At 36.2% G+C, this 15,640-nt stretch overlaps 2 protein-coding genes and 1 long non-coding RNA gene across 4 annotated transcripts in view; 2 read left to right on the top strand and 1 right to left on the bottom strand.

The window, feature by feature from the left end:
• The window catches only part of LOC107726433 (uncharacterized), a 4,599-nt gene extending 2,721 nt beyond the window's left edge, over positions 1–1,878 (top strand). Inside the window, exon 3 of the long non-coding RNA XR_001638269.1 lies at positions 1,541–1,878. This is a non-coding gene — a long non-coding RNA (uncharacterized LOC107726433). The remainder of the gene's footprint in view (positions 1–1,540) is intronic.
• A 142-nt stretch (positions 1,879–2,020) lies between these two features.
• On the bottom strand, positions 2,021–14,201 carry LOC107726419 (cytosolic phospholipase A2-like). Of its 2 annotated transcripts, XM_016535976.1 has the most exons (18): positions 14,112–14,201; positions 12,877–13,000; positions 12,047–12,128; positions 11,697–11,845; positions 11,016–11,129; positions 10,756–10,793; positions 10,503–10,647; positions 8,810–8,946; positions 8,495–8,717; positions 8,263–8,377; positions 6,787–6,924; positions 5,621–5,710; positions 5,056–5,121; positions 4,507–4,704; positions 4,228–4,412; positions 3,820–4,009; positions 3,525–3,682; positions 2,021–2,629 (listed from the first exon to the last, which is right to left on the bottom strand). In XM_016535976.1, exons 2-18 carry the CDS (start codon positions 12,901–12,903, stop codon positions 2,492–2,494), a joined length of 2,193 nt encoding a protein of 730 aa, XP_016391462.1. In that variant the 5' UTR covers positions 12,904–13,000; positions 14,112–14,201; the 3' UTR covers positions 2,021–2,491. The 2 variants fall into 2 exon arrangements, with proteins under 2 accessions (XP_016391462.1, XP_016391463.1); XM_016535977.1 differs by lacking the exon at positions 3,525–3,682 and having other exon boundaries at positions 2,508–2,629.
• Positions 14,202–15,490: 1,289 nt separating this feature from the next.
• Positions 15,491–15,640, top strand: part of LOC107726413 (prostaglandin G/H synthase 2-like) — a 3,481-nt gene continuing 3,331 nt past the window's right edge. Inside the window, exon 1 of the mRNA XM_016535967.1 lies at positions 15,491–15,600. Within this exon, the coding sequence (XP_016391453.1) occupies positions 15,543–15,600 (58 nt within the window). The 5' untranslated portion in view covers positions 15,491–15,542. The remainder of the gene's footprint in view (positions 15,601–15,640) is intronic.

Genomic DNA, 15,640 nt, shown 5'->3' with positions numbered 1-15,640 from the left:
TTTGTTTGTGTATGTTTTTTTGACTCTCAAAGCCGTGATTCCCATTCATTTCCATTATATGACTGACAGACTGCAACGGTTTGAGTTAAAAATCTTCGTTGGTGTTCTACTGAAGAAACAAAGTCACCTACATCTTGGATGCCCTGGGGGTAAGCAGATTAACATAAAATTTCCATTTTTGGGTGAACTATCCCTTTAAGAGAAACCTCAAAACATCATATGTCCAAATAAACAACCTTCATTTTATCTACACGTTTCTATGTCTATAAGGGTGTAAAAGTTGGTCATCTGCTCTCTGGCTATTGATTTATGTCAGCTCTTTCAACGGCTCATGATACAACCCAAGATGAGAATGCAGATAGTGTGGTGGAGTGTATGATGAATTCTCCCATATTATTTGATCATTTCAGTGTGTCGGTGGAACCTTTCAGATGGAGTTTATCTGACACCCAATCATTAATTTGGTTAATTTGGTTCTCTGACTACAGAGACCCAACCCTTGTTGGCCTATCTGTAATGTTTTCATTGTAACAGTGTGCTCGAAGTGCTTTCTGGGAAGGCCAGAAGGGAAAATGGATGTTGCATTGATATACTGTGGTTTCAGTTGTACAACATATGCTTACTTAACAATGAAACCATGAGAGTTATGCAATGAGAATGACTATACTTTTTTGTGCCATGATTAGACTAATAGACTAGTTTCTAGGTTAAAACCTAACCAGTACTGCCAGTAAATGGTCTCTGTCCGGTCAAAACTACAGTTAAAAGAAAATTTCTTGTTGAAATTTTCTACATATGGTAAATAACATTGTTAGTGGCACTTATAAAAAGCGTTATGATATTTATGGTACATATTTTGCATAATATATGTACATATTGGAATATATTACTTAGTATGTTTTGAAACTATCAGTATGATTTTAAGTGATTGTGAAAGATGAGACTAAAGTAGATCAGTGCTGAGAATAAGTGCATCTGCTAAAATATTCAGGTGTTTTTCTAATATATAAAAAGGCAACTGAAATCAGATCAACCTTTACAAAGGTAAGTTGTCTCAAAACACGTACTAACGTAACATTGAGATGTAATATAAGGACAATAAATCATTGTTCACATATTTACAAACAATCACATTTTTAAAGCCTGATTTATAATTCCATCACCAAACGTATGTATTCATGGTTATAGGAATAAATACTAAATGAATACTAGGTGAGTCTGCAAGTACAAACTACAGATAACCTTGTCAATAAATTCCAAGATAATCCCCAAAAAGTTCAAATACACTCTATACTAAGATGGAGCATGACACTTGCATCTTAAACAGCCATTCCTCATTAGTTTATATTATCTATCAAGTTCACAGATGCAGCAGGTATAGTGGAGTCAATATTACAAAATCAGTGTTTTTGTGCTACCTTCGTGATCTTATTGTACTGTGTAAAACAAAAACAAAAAAGGTGCATAATGTCCTGATATTGAAGTGTTGGTTTGAGGAGTAACTAACACTTCCTTTTCTTTTCTTTTCCCTTTCACTCAGATACTAACAGACAATACTTCCCCGTTCTCAGTTAAGGGGAAAGGGAAATGACACAGCTTGAAATAAAAACTATATCTGCATCTAAGCAAAAACTTAAAATAAACACCCGTTCAACCGACTGAAGCAGGATAGTGACGGGATTGCCATGGTTTCATGTTTTGTTTTGTACCTCAGGATGTTGCTCTTTTGTCGAGGCACTCCCTCAGTTCATAAAACATAAATCAGGACTCATATGATGTTGTTTTAGCAGTTGCCATTGAAACATAAACAAACACACCAAAAGCCTAAAGGAACTTTTGGTCACATCCTTGGGATTATTATAATCAAAGGATCATTTTGCACTGAAAGGGATAGTTCAACCAAAAAAGAAAATTCTGTTATCATTTCCTCACCCTCATGTTGTTTCAGACCTGTATGACTTCTGTGGAACATAAAAGAATATATTTAGAAAAATGTTTCATTGTTTTTATTTGTCTGTACTATGAAAGTCAATGTTGTTTGGACCCCAGTGTTTTTCTAAATATCTTTTATCTTCTGAAGGATAAATTAAATGTACATGTTTAGAGCGGCATAAGGTATATGATATGAGAAAATTATGACAGAAGTTTATTTTTTGGGTGAACTAACTTGATGTAAATCTCTCTCTGAACCTTAAATAGACATTATGTATCTTAATAGAAATCTTGATAGAAGTTCATGAATGACTAAAACACCTGCACAATCTAATGTTAACAATTAGACTAAATGCTGTTTTCATTGTGTCACTCACCAGTTCTCTTTTTATTAATAAAAGGCTACATGAGAATGTTCTGGGGACCAAACCAGATCATCTGGTTTCACAGTTTGTGGAGTTATTTTTCAGTTAAAAAACAAACAAACAAATGTTTCCATGATGAGATGTGTGACATCTGTAAACTTCCTGTGGCTAGATTGTCATCATACTTCGCCTGCTTATTGGTATGCTTGTCCTTTGGACACCTTCTTCAGGTGTTTTTTGTTTTGCACTTCACTGAGAGAAAGAGAGGCAGAGCAGCGAGATGGAATCTCCTTCCTATACAAGATGCTGTCCTTTATGCCTTCTTTGATGACCTAGATAAACAGTGATAGAGGATTTAAAATGTGACTAGCATAAACAAGCCTAAACATGAAGCAAAAGAAACATTGAGGTTTAGAAACTGATTCAAAACAAACCTGCACAATATAATAATAAAAATTATATATACAATATATATATATATATATATATATATATATATGCTACAACTAACTGTAATACATTGCAAACATTATTCTCTAAAATATTGTTTCCCATTGAAACTACGAGAACAAAGTAGTATTGTTAATCTAATTTAAGTTGAATGTTAAAGGCAGGGTAGGTGGTTTGGTTCAAAAACATTATTTGTTATGCTGGTTAAAAGTCTTTTCACATCCCAATAGCAATCACTAAGTTAAGTGGTCTAAATGTATTTATATGCATTTATATCGTCTGTGGAAGGCGTAGGACCAAAAAAGTTCATCCAATCATATCCCTCGGTCCGAGTTGAGGGCTACGATAGACTGTCCTACCTGCCCATTAATGTATGTATTTGCATACCTCCGTGCACAATACTCGGGCAGACATGATATGTATTACATTACGCTATTGCAGACCGAGCGAGAATGGAAGGCGTTATTATTGTAATATTATGCACTTTGTACTGTAATGTTTTCTCACCGGTGAATGAGATATGAGGTAATCTGACAGCGTTGCATTCAAGCCTCCACCAACGGCGTCTCTCATCGTGTCGCTGCTTAGCCTCTGGTCTGTCTGTGAGCGTTCATGTGTTTTGGAGGAGGCATGGCTTTAGAGAGTGATTTGTAGGGAGGGTGGGATCTTATGCTTGCAAAGATAGCTTGCTATTGCTAGTCTCTATGAAATCGCCTACCCTACCTTTAATATAGAAAACGTATAAATCGGCATGTACAGTATCTGAGCTGAACTGACCTCTATGTTATTAAGCGTGTTGAATTCCATAAGGTCTTGTAGCTGGGTGAAGGCTTGATTGGAATACTGAAAATTAAAGGTTGAGTAGGGCGTCTCTGGGTCATCAAAGATGTCAAAGTCTGCAAATTCTCTCTCTTTGTCCGTCTCACGTGGAACACCTTCAAAATACACCACGCTTTTAAAACATCTCTTTCTTTTCTTAGTTTTCTTGACTAATTTGAGATGTCTGATCTTTTAATGACATTTTTATATGCAAAGCTGACTTTTTCATAAAAGATTCCCTAAGAACACAGACCTGGGGCTTTGAACGTCCTGAATTCGATATTGACCAGGACAAAATGGATGATAGTAGGGCAGTTCTTTTCTCCTTGTTTGGGCTTAAATAAATAACACTCCTTCATCCCCTCCCGATCAAACACCTTTGGGTCGATCTTGGGAAATGGAAGTTTGTTCATTCGTGCCCATTTCTCAGCTAGCAGAAGTTCCTACAAAGCAACAATCATTTACAAAACCTGTGTGTCATGCATATTGTCTGTTACATCATATGCAGATTAAATAATCAATAAAAGTAAATCACATATATTTACTGTGGCAAGGTTCTTTATACTACTAAATTGATAGATTTTTTTTCGTTTATCTTTCTTTGTTTATTATAATTGATCACACTAAATTAACATGTTGAATTGATAGCCCATGTACTAACCTTAAATGGAAGACTAGAGTCACTCGGCCGGGCAGAAAAGTCAAAGGAGATGATGAGGTCAACACCTCTCTGAGGCCTTAGAATCAGAGGATAAGGCAGGTTAAAGGTCAAGCCACTGTCCACCATGTGAATCTTCTTGCTCTTTACGTCTAACGGCTCGTAGATACGGTCAAACTCAAATGGGTCTGGAAGCATCCAAAATTAGAAAAGAACAATAAGGCAACGCTTGAGATCAATTCAGTCAACTTAAAAATGACCATAACAAACATGAACTCATACCTGTGACCGCATCAATTTCATCCTCCATGGGACTGACGGTCTCATTGAATTGGGAAAGTGGCACATCATTGTTGAGGTTTAAGCCCAGCATGAAGTTGTGTACTTTTCCTGCTCTGCCTTCTCGTGTTTTAAAAAGAGCTGAGTCGCTGAGGAGAGAGCTAACCATGCGTTGCATCCAGCTCGCCTGATACTCGTCCTCTGCAGGTATAAGACAAAACCAAAATCATTATATTTAAGGATTTGCACTGATATTTTGATAGGGTGCTCATAGAAAAAAAAATTTTTTTTTTACAATGAAATAAATAAATAAAAGTATTTAATTAAAATAAATTTGACATTATTATTGTAATATTTTCCAAATAATATTTTGCACATAATTAAATTTTTTTTATTTTTTCTTGGCATACATTTGGTCTTTATACATGCAAATATATACCTGCCTTTATAATTTAGGAAAGAGGTTCCTCCAAGGGCGTTTTGGGGGTCCGTGGCATCGAAATGTTTGCACTAAGCTACTTACTGTGCAGTGTAGATGTTGTAAAATCTCACCTTTATGTGGGTCTTCATCATTATCTAGACTGTCCTCTCCTACAATGTGTTCCGGTTTGATCTGTTCTGTAGAAGAAATGTGCAAATGAGCATCAAAGCCACAGTGCAAACCAGCTCCAACAGATGTCTTCCTGAGATTATCACAATCTCTCAGATCATCCCAGAATGAGTGTGTGTGCCAGGATGTTTGCATGTGATGTGGGCTTCACAACTGTTACTTTATTTAAGCACAAGTTCATTAGTAACCACACATTGGTGTCGCTATCTGATAACAACAAAGTTTCATGCCATCCTACATCACACATGCAAACACTAAAGGCACCATCATTCTGCAACATATTCTTCCACTATTGCTACTCTGACACAACAAGAATATTGTTAATATGTATACATGCATTTAACACACAAGGGGAAAATAACTTTTTTAATTAAGGACATTCACATTCTACACAAATTTGTGGAAATGTGTGTGGCATGCAGATGAAAACAGATGTGTTTTCATTAGAAAGAGTAGAAGGGCAATGTGAAACTGTTCTTAGATCTGTAATTAAGCTGGTGATCGTACCTAGTTCTTCCTCCATTGTACTGCCATTGTTCACATCATTGAATCCCAGAATTCTGTTGATCAGGATAGAGAAGGCACTGCCCCACACACCTGTGCAACATTTACAAACACACTGTATCCCATATACTAAAACATGATGATGTATTATTTGACCATTCTTCACCTCAAAATCGAAAGTAAAAGAAAAGAAATTAAATCTAAAATTAAGTTAAAATACTACCATGGTGTATACTTAACATTGTGTTTTACAATTGTACTTGACGATTAATTAATGATAATAATAATAATAATGAAAATAAAACATAATAATAATAAGTAAATAAATCCTAATGGTCCTAAAAAATTTTCCCAAAGTATAAAATTGTTTTTCAAATCTATTTAATCATCGTCTTTATTCTCCAAGGTTATATAATTGTAAAATGAGACTTTTAGTTAAAACTAAGGTTCTATAGAGGATATGAGGCTAAAACAGTAGAAAACAAATACCTTTGCAGATCTTCACGTCACTGTTTTAAAAATAAACCGTAAATCTGCAGTGAAACTTTATCTTGCGATACACCCTTCGAAGAATGTTTCTTTATGCTCCCAATGACTGTCCTGAATTTTGAGTGTGTGCAACACTAACTTTTCTTGTTTTATGATGCAGTAAGGATGGGAATATTGTAAATGATTGAACCAACACCCTTAAATCAGGTGATTTTTGACTCTGTGAAGATTCCAACTATATGGTGTCACTATTTCCATAAGAACACTGACAATTTCACTTTCTTATGATTCTCTGCATACTACTAAGAGAAATCCAGAAAACAAAGACTCTGAGAAAACAAATACCTTTGCAGATCTTCACGTCACTGTTTTAAAAATAAACCGTAAATCTGCAGTGAAACTTTATCTTGCGATACACCCTTCGAAGAATGTTTCTTTATGCTCCCAATGACTGTCCTGAATTTTGAGTGTGTGCAACACTAACTTTTCTTGTTTTATGATGCAGTAAGGATGGGAATATTGTAAATGATTGAACCAACACCCTTAAATCAGGTGATTTTTGACTCTGTGAAGATTCCAACTATATGGTGTCACTATTTCCATAAGAACACTGACAATTTCACTTTCTTATGATTCTCTGCATACTACTAAGAGAAATCCAGAAAACAAAGACTCTGTACCCATAAGGAAGTGAAGAGGGTTCTCTTCATGCTTCTTGACCACGTTACCCCTGAAGAACTTGCTTCCAAAAATGTCAGGGCTCATGAAGGTTCCATATTTAGCCATTCCGATCTCATACGGACTGAACTCCACCCAATCTGTCAGTTAAAAAACGCCAGTCAAAACACAACGACAATAGAAATGTATCCACAACCAACAGAAATCTGCAAGACATGCCCATGACAACAAATAAACACTAACGATAACAATAATATCAGGAAGCCAAATTATATACGGGTGAATTATAATTTCGGACATCAGACCAACACTAGGTTCCAAGAAACATAATGGCAAATTGCATATTTCAAATAGTTTCTGGCAATGTGCGAAAGCAGTGTTTCAGATTTCAGCTTCCTGAGAATGTTGATAATGCATGTCACTTTTGACGAAGGCAGATGCATGAATCAACTAAACGAAAATAGCTTTTGTGTGAGTGGGCCTGCAGAAAATTGACTGACGCTTTTTCAGACAAAAATTATTCATCAAAGTCTGAGGTTTTGACAGTTATCACAGGTTTTAGTCTATTGTGGAGGTAGGAGTGGTTCGGATGTCATTCTGTCTCCTAGGATTATTCTCAATGAGATGTGACGTGAGGGTGATTCCCTCGAGTGTCTCAGTGTCTGAATAGTTGCTTTCATTTAGCCGCAGTTATACAAACTGCACTGATGCATGTTTATACCAAAAACAAAATACCTGTGAGAGGTGTGATGTCTGAAAAAATGCTTATTATAAATGAGTTTATGTTCTATTAAAACAGCCATGTGCTTTAAAATGCAGCTCACGTGTGATGCAATTCTGTTCTTAGGTAAGATTCATTTATTTACTTAAGGTCTTTAGTACACTTTTCCATTCTTTACTTCTTAAACCAGAAAGAGCTGCCAACAGCTCACGAGGCATGACCTGTATTCAGTTACAGACTGACAGACAAACCTTTAAACGACTAAAACGTGTGGCACTTCAGGGCTTTCTTAGGGCTTTAGAAGAACAATACAAGTATTCTTTGAACTAAAAAAAGACTTTTTACATACTTGTTCACATTCTTACACTAATCTGCTGACGCAATTGGGTTCTCACCAGGCAGTTCAACAGGTCAGACTACTATAAATGGCATCCCCTCCATTCATTCAGTGAACACACTGACAACAATGTAGCTGATAATAGTCTTTGTATATTTCCAAGGTATTTTATTACCCTGCACAATCAGTTGCCACAATGGAAATGGATTTTTGAAGTCATAAAGAAAATAATCAGCTATTCTTGACATTGCAATCATAGACATTTTGACACAAATATGCATGCACTGATACTAAATAAGACATTCTGTAATACATGTTAAAATTGTTGCAATATGATTTGCAATGAAAAATTTTGCATTAATGTTTTAATTGACCAACAGTTTAAAATAAGGATGAAAATGTAAATATGCGCCCTTTTACCTGCAAACTTAAGCTCAGAAACATCTGGTTTTACATGCAGGCAGGTGAACAAGGGCAGAGGAGCCTGAGCTTCATTTATCTTTTCCTGCAACTCACTTAACTTAGTGTCCATCCTCTGTTGAAAAAGCAGAAAGAGAAATGGAGCCTTTGTTTTGCCAGACGGCATTGTGTATTTCTGAATAAGTAAAAGGCAGGAACAAAGGAAACTCTCTCCAAAAGATCAGATACTTACAGAGGGAATGAGCGTTTCACCTATCAACATCCCGAAGATATCTGTAAAGGTAACAGGCTGCCCTGTGGCCTTCTTGCTCCACAGGGCATGTACATAGTTAGTGATGTGTTTGGGAAGGAGTAGTCGGAGAGGGTTACTGCTCACACGATTCATCAGCTCCTGGTTGATCTGCTCTGGGCCCTTAGTGGGGAACTCTGGGTGGGAGTACAAAGTGGACATGTACCTGTGAAACACACAACAGCAAATGAGCATTTGAGTAGGAACTGAAAAGATGAATATACAAAGATAAAAAAAGCTTAGATAATGTCCTCATACCAGGTGGATCCAGAGAGGCCTGCAACATACGTGGCACAGTCCAGAACTCCAGACTCATACAAAGCCTTCATAACCCCTGAAAACCCGACCATCGCCCTGAAACCTCCCCCTGATCCCAGAATAGCAATCACTGGAACCTGCACAAAAGACAACACAAATATTAGTAACAAAGTAGAATGCTACTAAAATACTAACAATAGGGTACCTTTAAAAAAAATTAAGTCAAAAAAATTGACCTTACAATTTACTGCAAAGAGTGTCCTCAAACAATCTGGGATTAATTGTCTTGAACTTGGATTTCAGTAATTTATGCTGCATTCACATCATTGCATAGTTACTGAAAACACAAAACTTCTCTAAAGTTCATTCAAAAGTAATCAAAATGTTTTAATGTGATGTTAAATGACTTCAAGTCTGCATGCTCTTGGATCTAAATGCATGTTATAGATCTGATTATCTGACATGTTTTTTACTTTTTTCACTTTTTTAAATTTAATTATAACTAGACCTTTCCACTGAAACAACAGACTCCTCTCTGGTGACATATGCTGGACATCTCCAATCATTTTGTCCACTTAAACCCCACCCCTTTCTTACAATTGGCTGCAAACTCTGAGGGACAGAACAGCACTACATTTTTCTTTTTGATAATCTGTTTCATGTCATGTACATCATAGCATAGAAGAAAAGATCGGCCACTAATTGAGTTACACTGTGTCTTTAAGAACAAGGAAAACGTACCAGGTAACACTGGCTTTGAAAAAGAATTACACATCAAACAGAAATGTGTACAGTTTACATACTGCTAACGCCAAAAAAATGAAGGTTGTTTTTACATGACGCTAACAATCAAGTGACTGAAGCTGAAGCTTTCAGAAAATCATATTTAAGCTAACGAGATGTCAACGAAGCATCTTTGAGTTTGTGCTCTGGATCCTTAGCCATAATGTTAACGTTTCTAACAGCGATGTAACTGTATTGACTATGTGACTCATTCCATTTAAATGCACAAAAGCAGTTCAACTTCTGTCATTTTCCGCCTATGGTTCATTTATTTATTTTGTTTTTTGATCATGAAATCATCCTGTATTACACAAACCCTATGAGTTCTCACAGGTCTTATCTAACACTTCCTCTTTAGATTGAAATTGTCAATTTTCACATGCTGAGCCCAGACTGAACTAGCAAAGCAGAAGAAATGTGCCAAAGAAAACAGAAACTTGATAATGAAGGGTGCCTGAGACCATTCAAAAGACAAAACACTGTCAGTCTTCAAAGTGCTTATTTTATTAAGAGCTTTAATGGTCAAATATTTCGAGTATTTTGTCAAAGCTGCTTGATGTTGCCAAATAACTTATCTGGTAGATGGTGACTTTCCTAAAGTTATGTGGAAATCTGAGCTGTTTGAGGGAATTCTGTGTCAGCAGCGCTACTCAGCTGTCCATTTTCTCTTTGTATTGTGTCATGAATGTCTTGGCTTTCTGCTGTATTTCATTAGGTGTTTCTATCTTCATGACAGTAAGGTGACATCTGCATTACTGTACTGTACACGTACTGTACTGTGTCTCATGCAACCGCACCCCTCTTGCTCACAAGAACAATGGCAAACAAAGAACATCATCACAGTGCACCAGAATCAGTCTGATTCCTAATATGAGCCTTCACGAGGAAGCAGTCAATGAATGGGTAGTACCTCATGAGCAGAGGAAGGGAGGGAGGAAGGTTCCTCCATGTGCAACAATTTCTTGATGCCCAGCATGACTCTATCGTGCCGATGTTGTCTGTAGAGCTTCTCTTTAGGGCACAGATCCAGATTGAATCGCAGGTCCATTACTGAGCTGAGAACAGTGAAAAAAAAGAGTCCGATTTGTGGTGCTTCAACTATAAAAGTTATATCTTATTGTACACAACTCACAGAAGCCAGTTTTGTTCATTGTGATACGTACCACTCCTCCAAGGAAATCTCTAAGTACACATTGGTCATCTGTGAAACGACAGTAACAGACATTATTATTACATACATAATTACATCAGCAGAAGAGGAAAGTTCTTACATTTTGACAATATAATAATCTATATATAAGCTATTGTACTATAAAAAGTAAATATGATAGGATCAGTTTTCTTTTTAAAAACTGCAAACATCAGCAACTCATGCATCATGTGCTTTTAAAGAGAAAGTGCTCCTTGAATAGATAAAACTTACTTTTCCTATAAGAAATGACACCAGTACTGTTTGTCCAACTTTAAGTTTAGAGATGTCATATGAAGCCGTACCCAACATTTCATCCACAACATAGTTAGCATCCATTAATGTCAACTGGAAACAAGAGACAGAAACCATATAATTGACGCACTACTAAGTAAGAACAGTGCGTTCCAAAAGACTGATCAACGTAAAAGATTTGATGGAAGGTTCAAATTACTACACGCAGTTGGAAATACCAAGACCTTATTAAAGCAACATGATGTCATGGTCAATGTACTGCAATCAGGAAGTGTGTAATTTATTCACTGTTAAAAAAACATTCTCCTATCCCAATTAAATATGCAGATACATTTTGAGGTTGATGTACTTTGACTCTGTGGCACTTTATAACATTGGTCTGTTTTTTGGGTGGCCGCTTGACATACCATCAGTTTTAAGCTACAGTTAATGTTTTCAACAATGGTAAACAAGGGCAAACCTATTTGGAAACAATCATTTTGAGTTTCCATCTGGTGCAACAAGTGGGCCAGAAATTACACATTTTTACACCTTTTATATTCATTTCTGTTCCTCTGCTGTGTAGTAAATAGCAAATGACACTAATATAATGACAGTGATATTGAAGAAGAGCTGACTAAGTTTAGATTTGGAACAGAAATGAATTGTGTTTCTCTTTACCTTAAGCACATTGTTTAGGTTGGGGTCGAGGATGAATTCAAAGGTCTCATTCCATTCTGGATTGATGTTGTTGTCTATATGTCGTGTTTTCTTTCTGCTCTCTGGGGAAGTTGGGATGAACAACTCCACATATGGGTCGGGGGTATCCACTACAAGCATGTTAGTGTGTTTAGTTAGTGTGTTAGAAGCAATCATGATTTATTCTGTGAAATGCCCAAATCAGGTCTTATTCCTTTGAGCTTAGTAGCTTAAAACTGATGATGGCAATGCATTATGCTGTGTGAGGTACAATTCCTGTTCTGTAAGTACCTAAACTTTATATTTAAAAAGTAAAAAATATAAGTACTCACACAAGTCTCCAAGAGGTCCCTTGGTGACATTTTCGGCCCGCAACACTTTCACTTTGAGTTTGTGTGAGATTTGCTGTTCAACCTAAAAAATACACAGAACGCTCAGCTCACCACCATTACTGCTGCTAGTTGTTCCCCTACTACTAGTACTACTAATAATAATCTTTATTATCATTATTATAATTGTAAATGCAGAAAAATCTTTTATCGACTTTAAGAAATATAGTTTATACCTTTTTAAATTTGAATACATCTCTATCTTTATATCTATGTCTAAATTTAGGAAGTGCCGATAAAAGTGGCGAAGCCCATAAGTGCACTGTGGTTGGCTGGTCTGATTAACATGTCTTTTTCACACCAATACATTGTCACTTTAAGGCAGTTAGCCAGAAGCATAAAAATATCTCTCTTAAACTTGATATTTAAGAGAATTTATGTGGAGCTTGACCTCATAAAACAAAGTTTGATGTACGGCTGGTAGCATATGATTTCTCTGTTTCTGTTTACATATAAGGCTACATAATGAGTCCACATAATTTTGCTTTTTACTCATAAGCCAACATTGGCCAATCTACCTTGTATGCACAATGAACCTGTCCAAGAAAAGGCTATGAATGACATATCATGACATCCACACTGATGCACATCAGCATTCTCGGTGTAAACTTAACAAAAATACAATAATTTCTTGGAAAACCAAAATAGTGGTTTCCCAAAAACATCTGTGCTGACAAACTGCCTTATGTTTTGGCTTACCACCTTGAAAGCCACACTCCACTGGTTTTTACTGTTATTCTTATGCATAAATCTGAGATTTTTTTCTTACTTACAAAGATGTGATGATCAGTGAGTGACATGGTGCCTTCACCACTAAATTAGACAAAACTGTCCGGTTATCCCAGGAACTCCTCAAAGAACTTTGCTCCCAGAGAAGGTGTCTACGCCACTGGACATCTGAATGCACAAAAAAAAATTCAAAAACTATTTTTCATGATTGTGTATGTGTATGTGAAAGAGAAAGGAGTAGGGGTAGGCTTTACAGATGGACTGAAAAGGAGTCAAAATAAGCATATTAAAAACGGGAAGTGTGCAGTGAGTCAGCAGAGACAGTGTCTGTGGCAGGATGAAAGTCTGACTGACTTCCACAGTCTGCTCTGCATTCCAAGGCTCTCTGAGCAAAAAGTAACATGTACCTACACTGGTTAACTGCAATGACTACGACAGTCCGCATATGTGCTGCAGCTTAGAAGTCAGCATTATAATTGCATGTATTATGGAGTGAATATTGCGCAATCCAGCGGAAGCTAAAATTGCGTAAAGGAAATTGCCAGTTTCTCTGATTAGCTAAGCTAGTCCTTCCATAAAAACTATGGCACAAAAACACAAATAGCATGCAAATCAGTCATTGACCTGACTGGACCTTGAGTGACAAAAGACGCTTTTGATGCTCGTCGGAGCGTGTAATTTTTACACTGAGCCAGAACACGTTCACTTCACTGCGGAATGGACATGGGCACGTAGACATGACAAAGACACATGAAGACAAATCTAAACTCTCATTATTTACATTAACACAATATATATTGCATACTGATCTTTTTTATTGACGTAGGATACTATTAATAGGCTACAAAGTTTTATTAAATGAAACTCTGCCTCCAAATCCGTTATTTATTACAATTATTAAAACTACAACACACCAAATTCCGATCTCGCAAACTAGATCTACATTATTTATGATCTTGCTAAGAAAACGTTTCAAGACTGAAGATCTGAGACAGATCTGTCATCTGTCAACAGTGCCTATCTATCACAAAACTGCAGCAGTTCTGTAGTTTAAACTTAGATGAACGGAAATGTGCTTTTGACATTTAAACAGCATATTCTGAAACGAATCGAAACTTTTTAAAACATGTAATTGCCCTTGAACTGTCCGTAGATTACACTTACAGAGCTGACGTTTTTCTCGAGCTTCGCACAGCTATTTTTACATGACGTTTATGTTTAATGAGCGACAGCTTACATGCAGTAAACAACAGACTGAGTAATTAACCTTTCATCTTACCCTGGGCTGGACTGCACGCTAAGCCAGAAATCTTTAGGGGGGGGAATCGATCGTTTTCTATGCAGAGAGTGCGCTTCTATCAGACTATCATTTTTTTAAGAAAAAGAAGAGGAAGAGGAGGAGGTATTACAACAAGCTTCCTATGATGATAAAGTCTCATCTTCGTCCATCAGTATCATTTGTCCTGCTCTGTGTGCATTGTTTTTCATATTGCTGACGGATTTCACTTTACTTAATTGTTGAGTAAATTTGTTATAGGCTATAAAAATAAAGCACTGTTTTACAGACTGAAAAAGTTACAAAGGCAAATGTCTTTAGGGGGGAAAACTCTCTGGAAATTTCGTGCAAAACAATCATAAAGAAAGAGTGAGGTTTTCCCGAGGTAACAGTCAGCAGAGATGATGAGGAAAACAGCTAGGTTTCTCTAGCTAGCGGACTTACTGCGCAGTTGAGTCATCATTTCTGCCACCAGGTGGCAGTTCCATTACATGCGAAATGAACTTCAACAGGTGATCAAAGAAAACGAGGATAGGCATATATAATAAAGACAAAAAACTAATCTTTTTTTTTTTTTTAGAAAAAAAGGATCGTTTAAAACACATATGCACGTTTATTTAAATGTAATGTATTTATGTTGGTTTCATACATTTTTTAAAAGATGTTTATAAAACATTTTCTACAAAAAGCTAATACATTGATTATTTAATATCGACTGAATGTTTAAAATAGTATCGCTTGATTAACATTAAAACAGTATTGTTTTTGTGTTTTAATAATTAAGTAATAATTTTAATTAATCATTTTAACTTTTGTCCTTTTTTTCCCTATAATTTAATTGAATGAGACTTTCCCCCTTTCTCCGGATTACACCACCACATAGGCGCCCCACAAAAAAAAAAATGAAAAGAAACGATTTTAATTTATTTCAGAATTTGAGTCGAATTGAAATGAATTTAAATACAATTTTCAGGTTGATCCGGGGAAATGACCGATCATTTAGCTGAGGGTGTATCAAATATTATGAATTATTATTATTATTACAGTTTATTAGAAAAAGTTTTATTTTGCTTCCTATTGGTAAGTGACCAAAAATATGACAAATTGACAAAACATAAATAAACTAAGAGGCTATTATCGTATCTCCCGACAGCCTTCGGGATATTAGTTTATGACATCGGATAATCCGATAATCAGTAGGTAACGTTACGCCATACCAACAAACGATTATACCATTGTTTTCATCCTCTTGCACTGCTGTAGACGTGCGAATGATGAGTCATGTTGGAATCCATTTCAAGCATTGAGAGTCAAACATGTTGCGTCACTCCGCTGCTCATAAAACTGCACCTCTCTCACTCGGAAGGTAATTCATTCTCTGATCTGAACTGGCGAGGAACGACCCAATTCATCTACTACTATACGGCCACTGGAATGAATAGTCTGGTATTGTTTATTCTTTTGCACCTGGGGTTCATGGTTTGCCAAGGAGGTAAGTCATTTCTTCATTAATATATATATATATATATATA

This window comes from Sinocyclocheilus rhinocerous, unplaced genomic scaffold (assembly GCF_001515625.1).
Source record: "Sinocyclocheilus rhinocerous isolate Xijiao unplaced genomic scaffold, SAMN03320098_v1.1 scaffold605, whole genome shotgun sequence".
Lineage (NCBI taxonomy): Eukaryota > Metazoa > Chordata > Actinopteri > Cypriniformes > Cyprinidae > Sinocyclocheilus > Sinocyclocheilus rhinocerous.
This window is presented reverse-complemented; position numbering and strand designations above follow the sequence as displayed.

Bases quoted from the DNA above. Each gene is read 5' to 3' on its own strand.
- LOC107726419 (XM_016535976.1), bottom strand. From the start codon at position 12,903: ATGTCACTCACTGATCATCACATCTTT. The intron at 10,794-11,015 runs GTAAGTTTTATC...GTCGTTTCACAG, and splicing joins TGTCATTTCTTATAGGAAAA to ATGACCAATGTGTACTTAGA. The intron at 10,648-10,755 runs GTACGTATCACA...CACTGTTCTCAG, and splicing joins GAGATTTCCTTGGAGGAGTG to CTCAGTAATGGACCTGCGAT.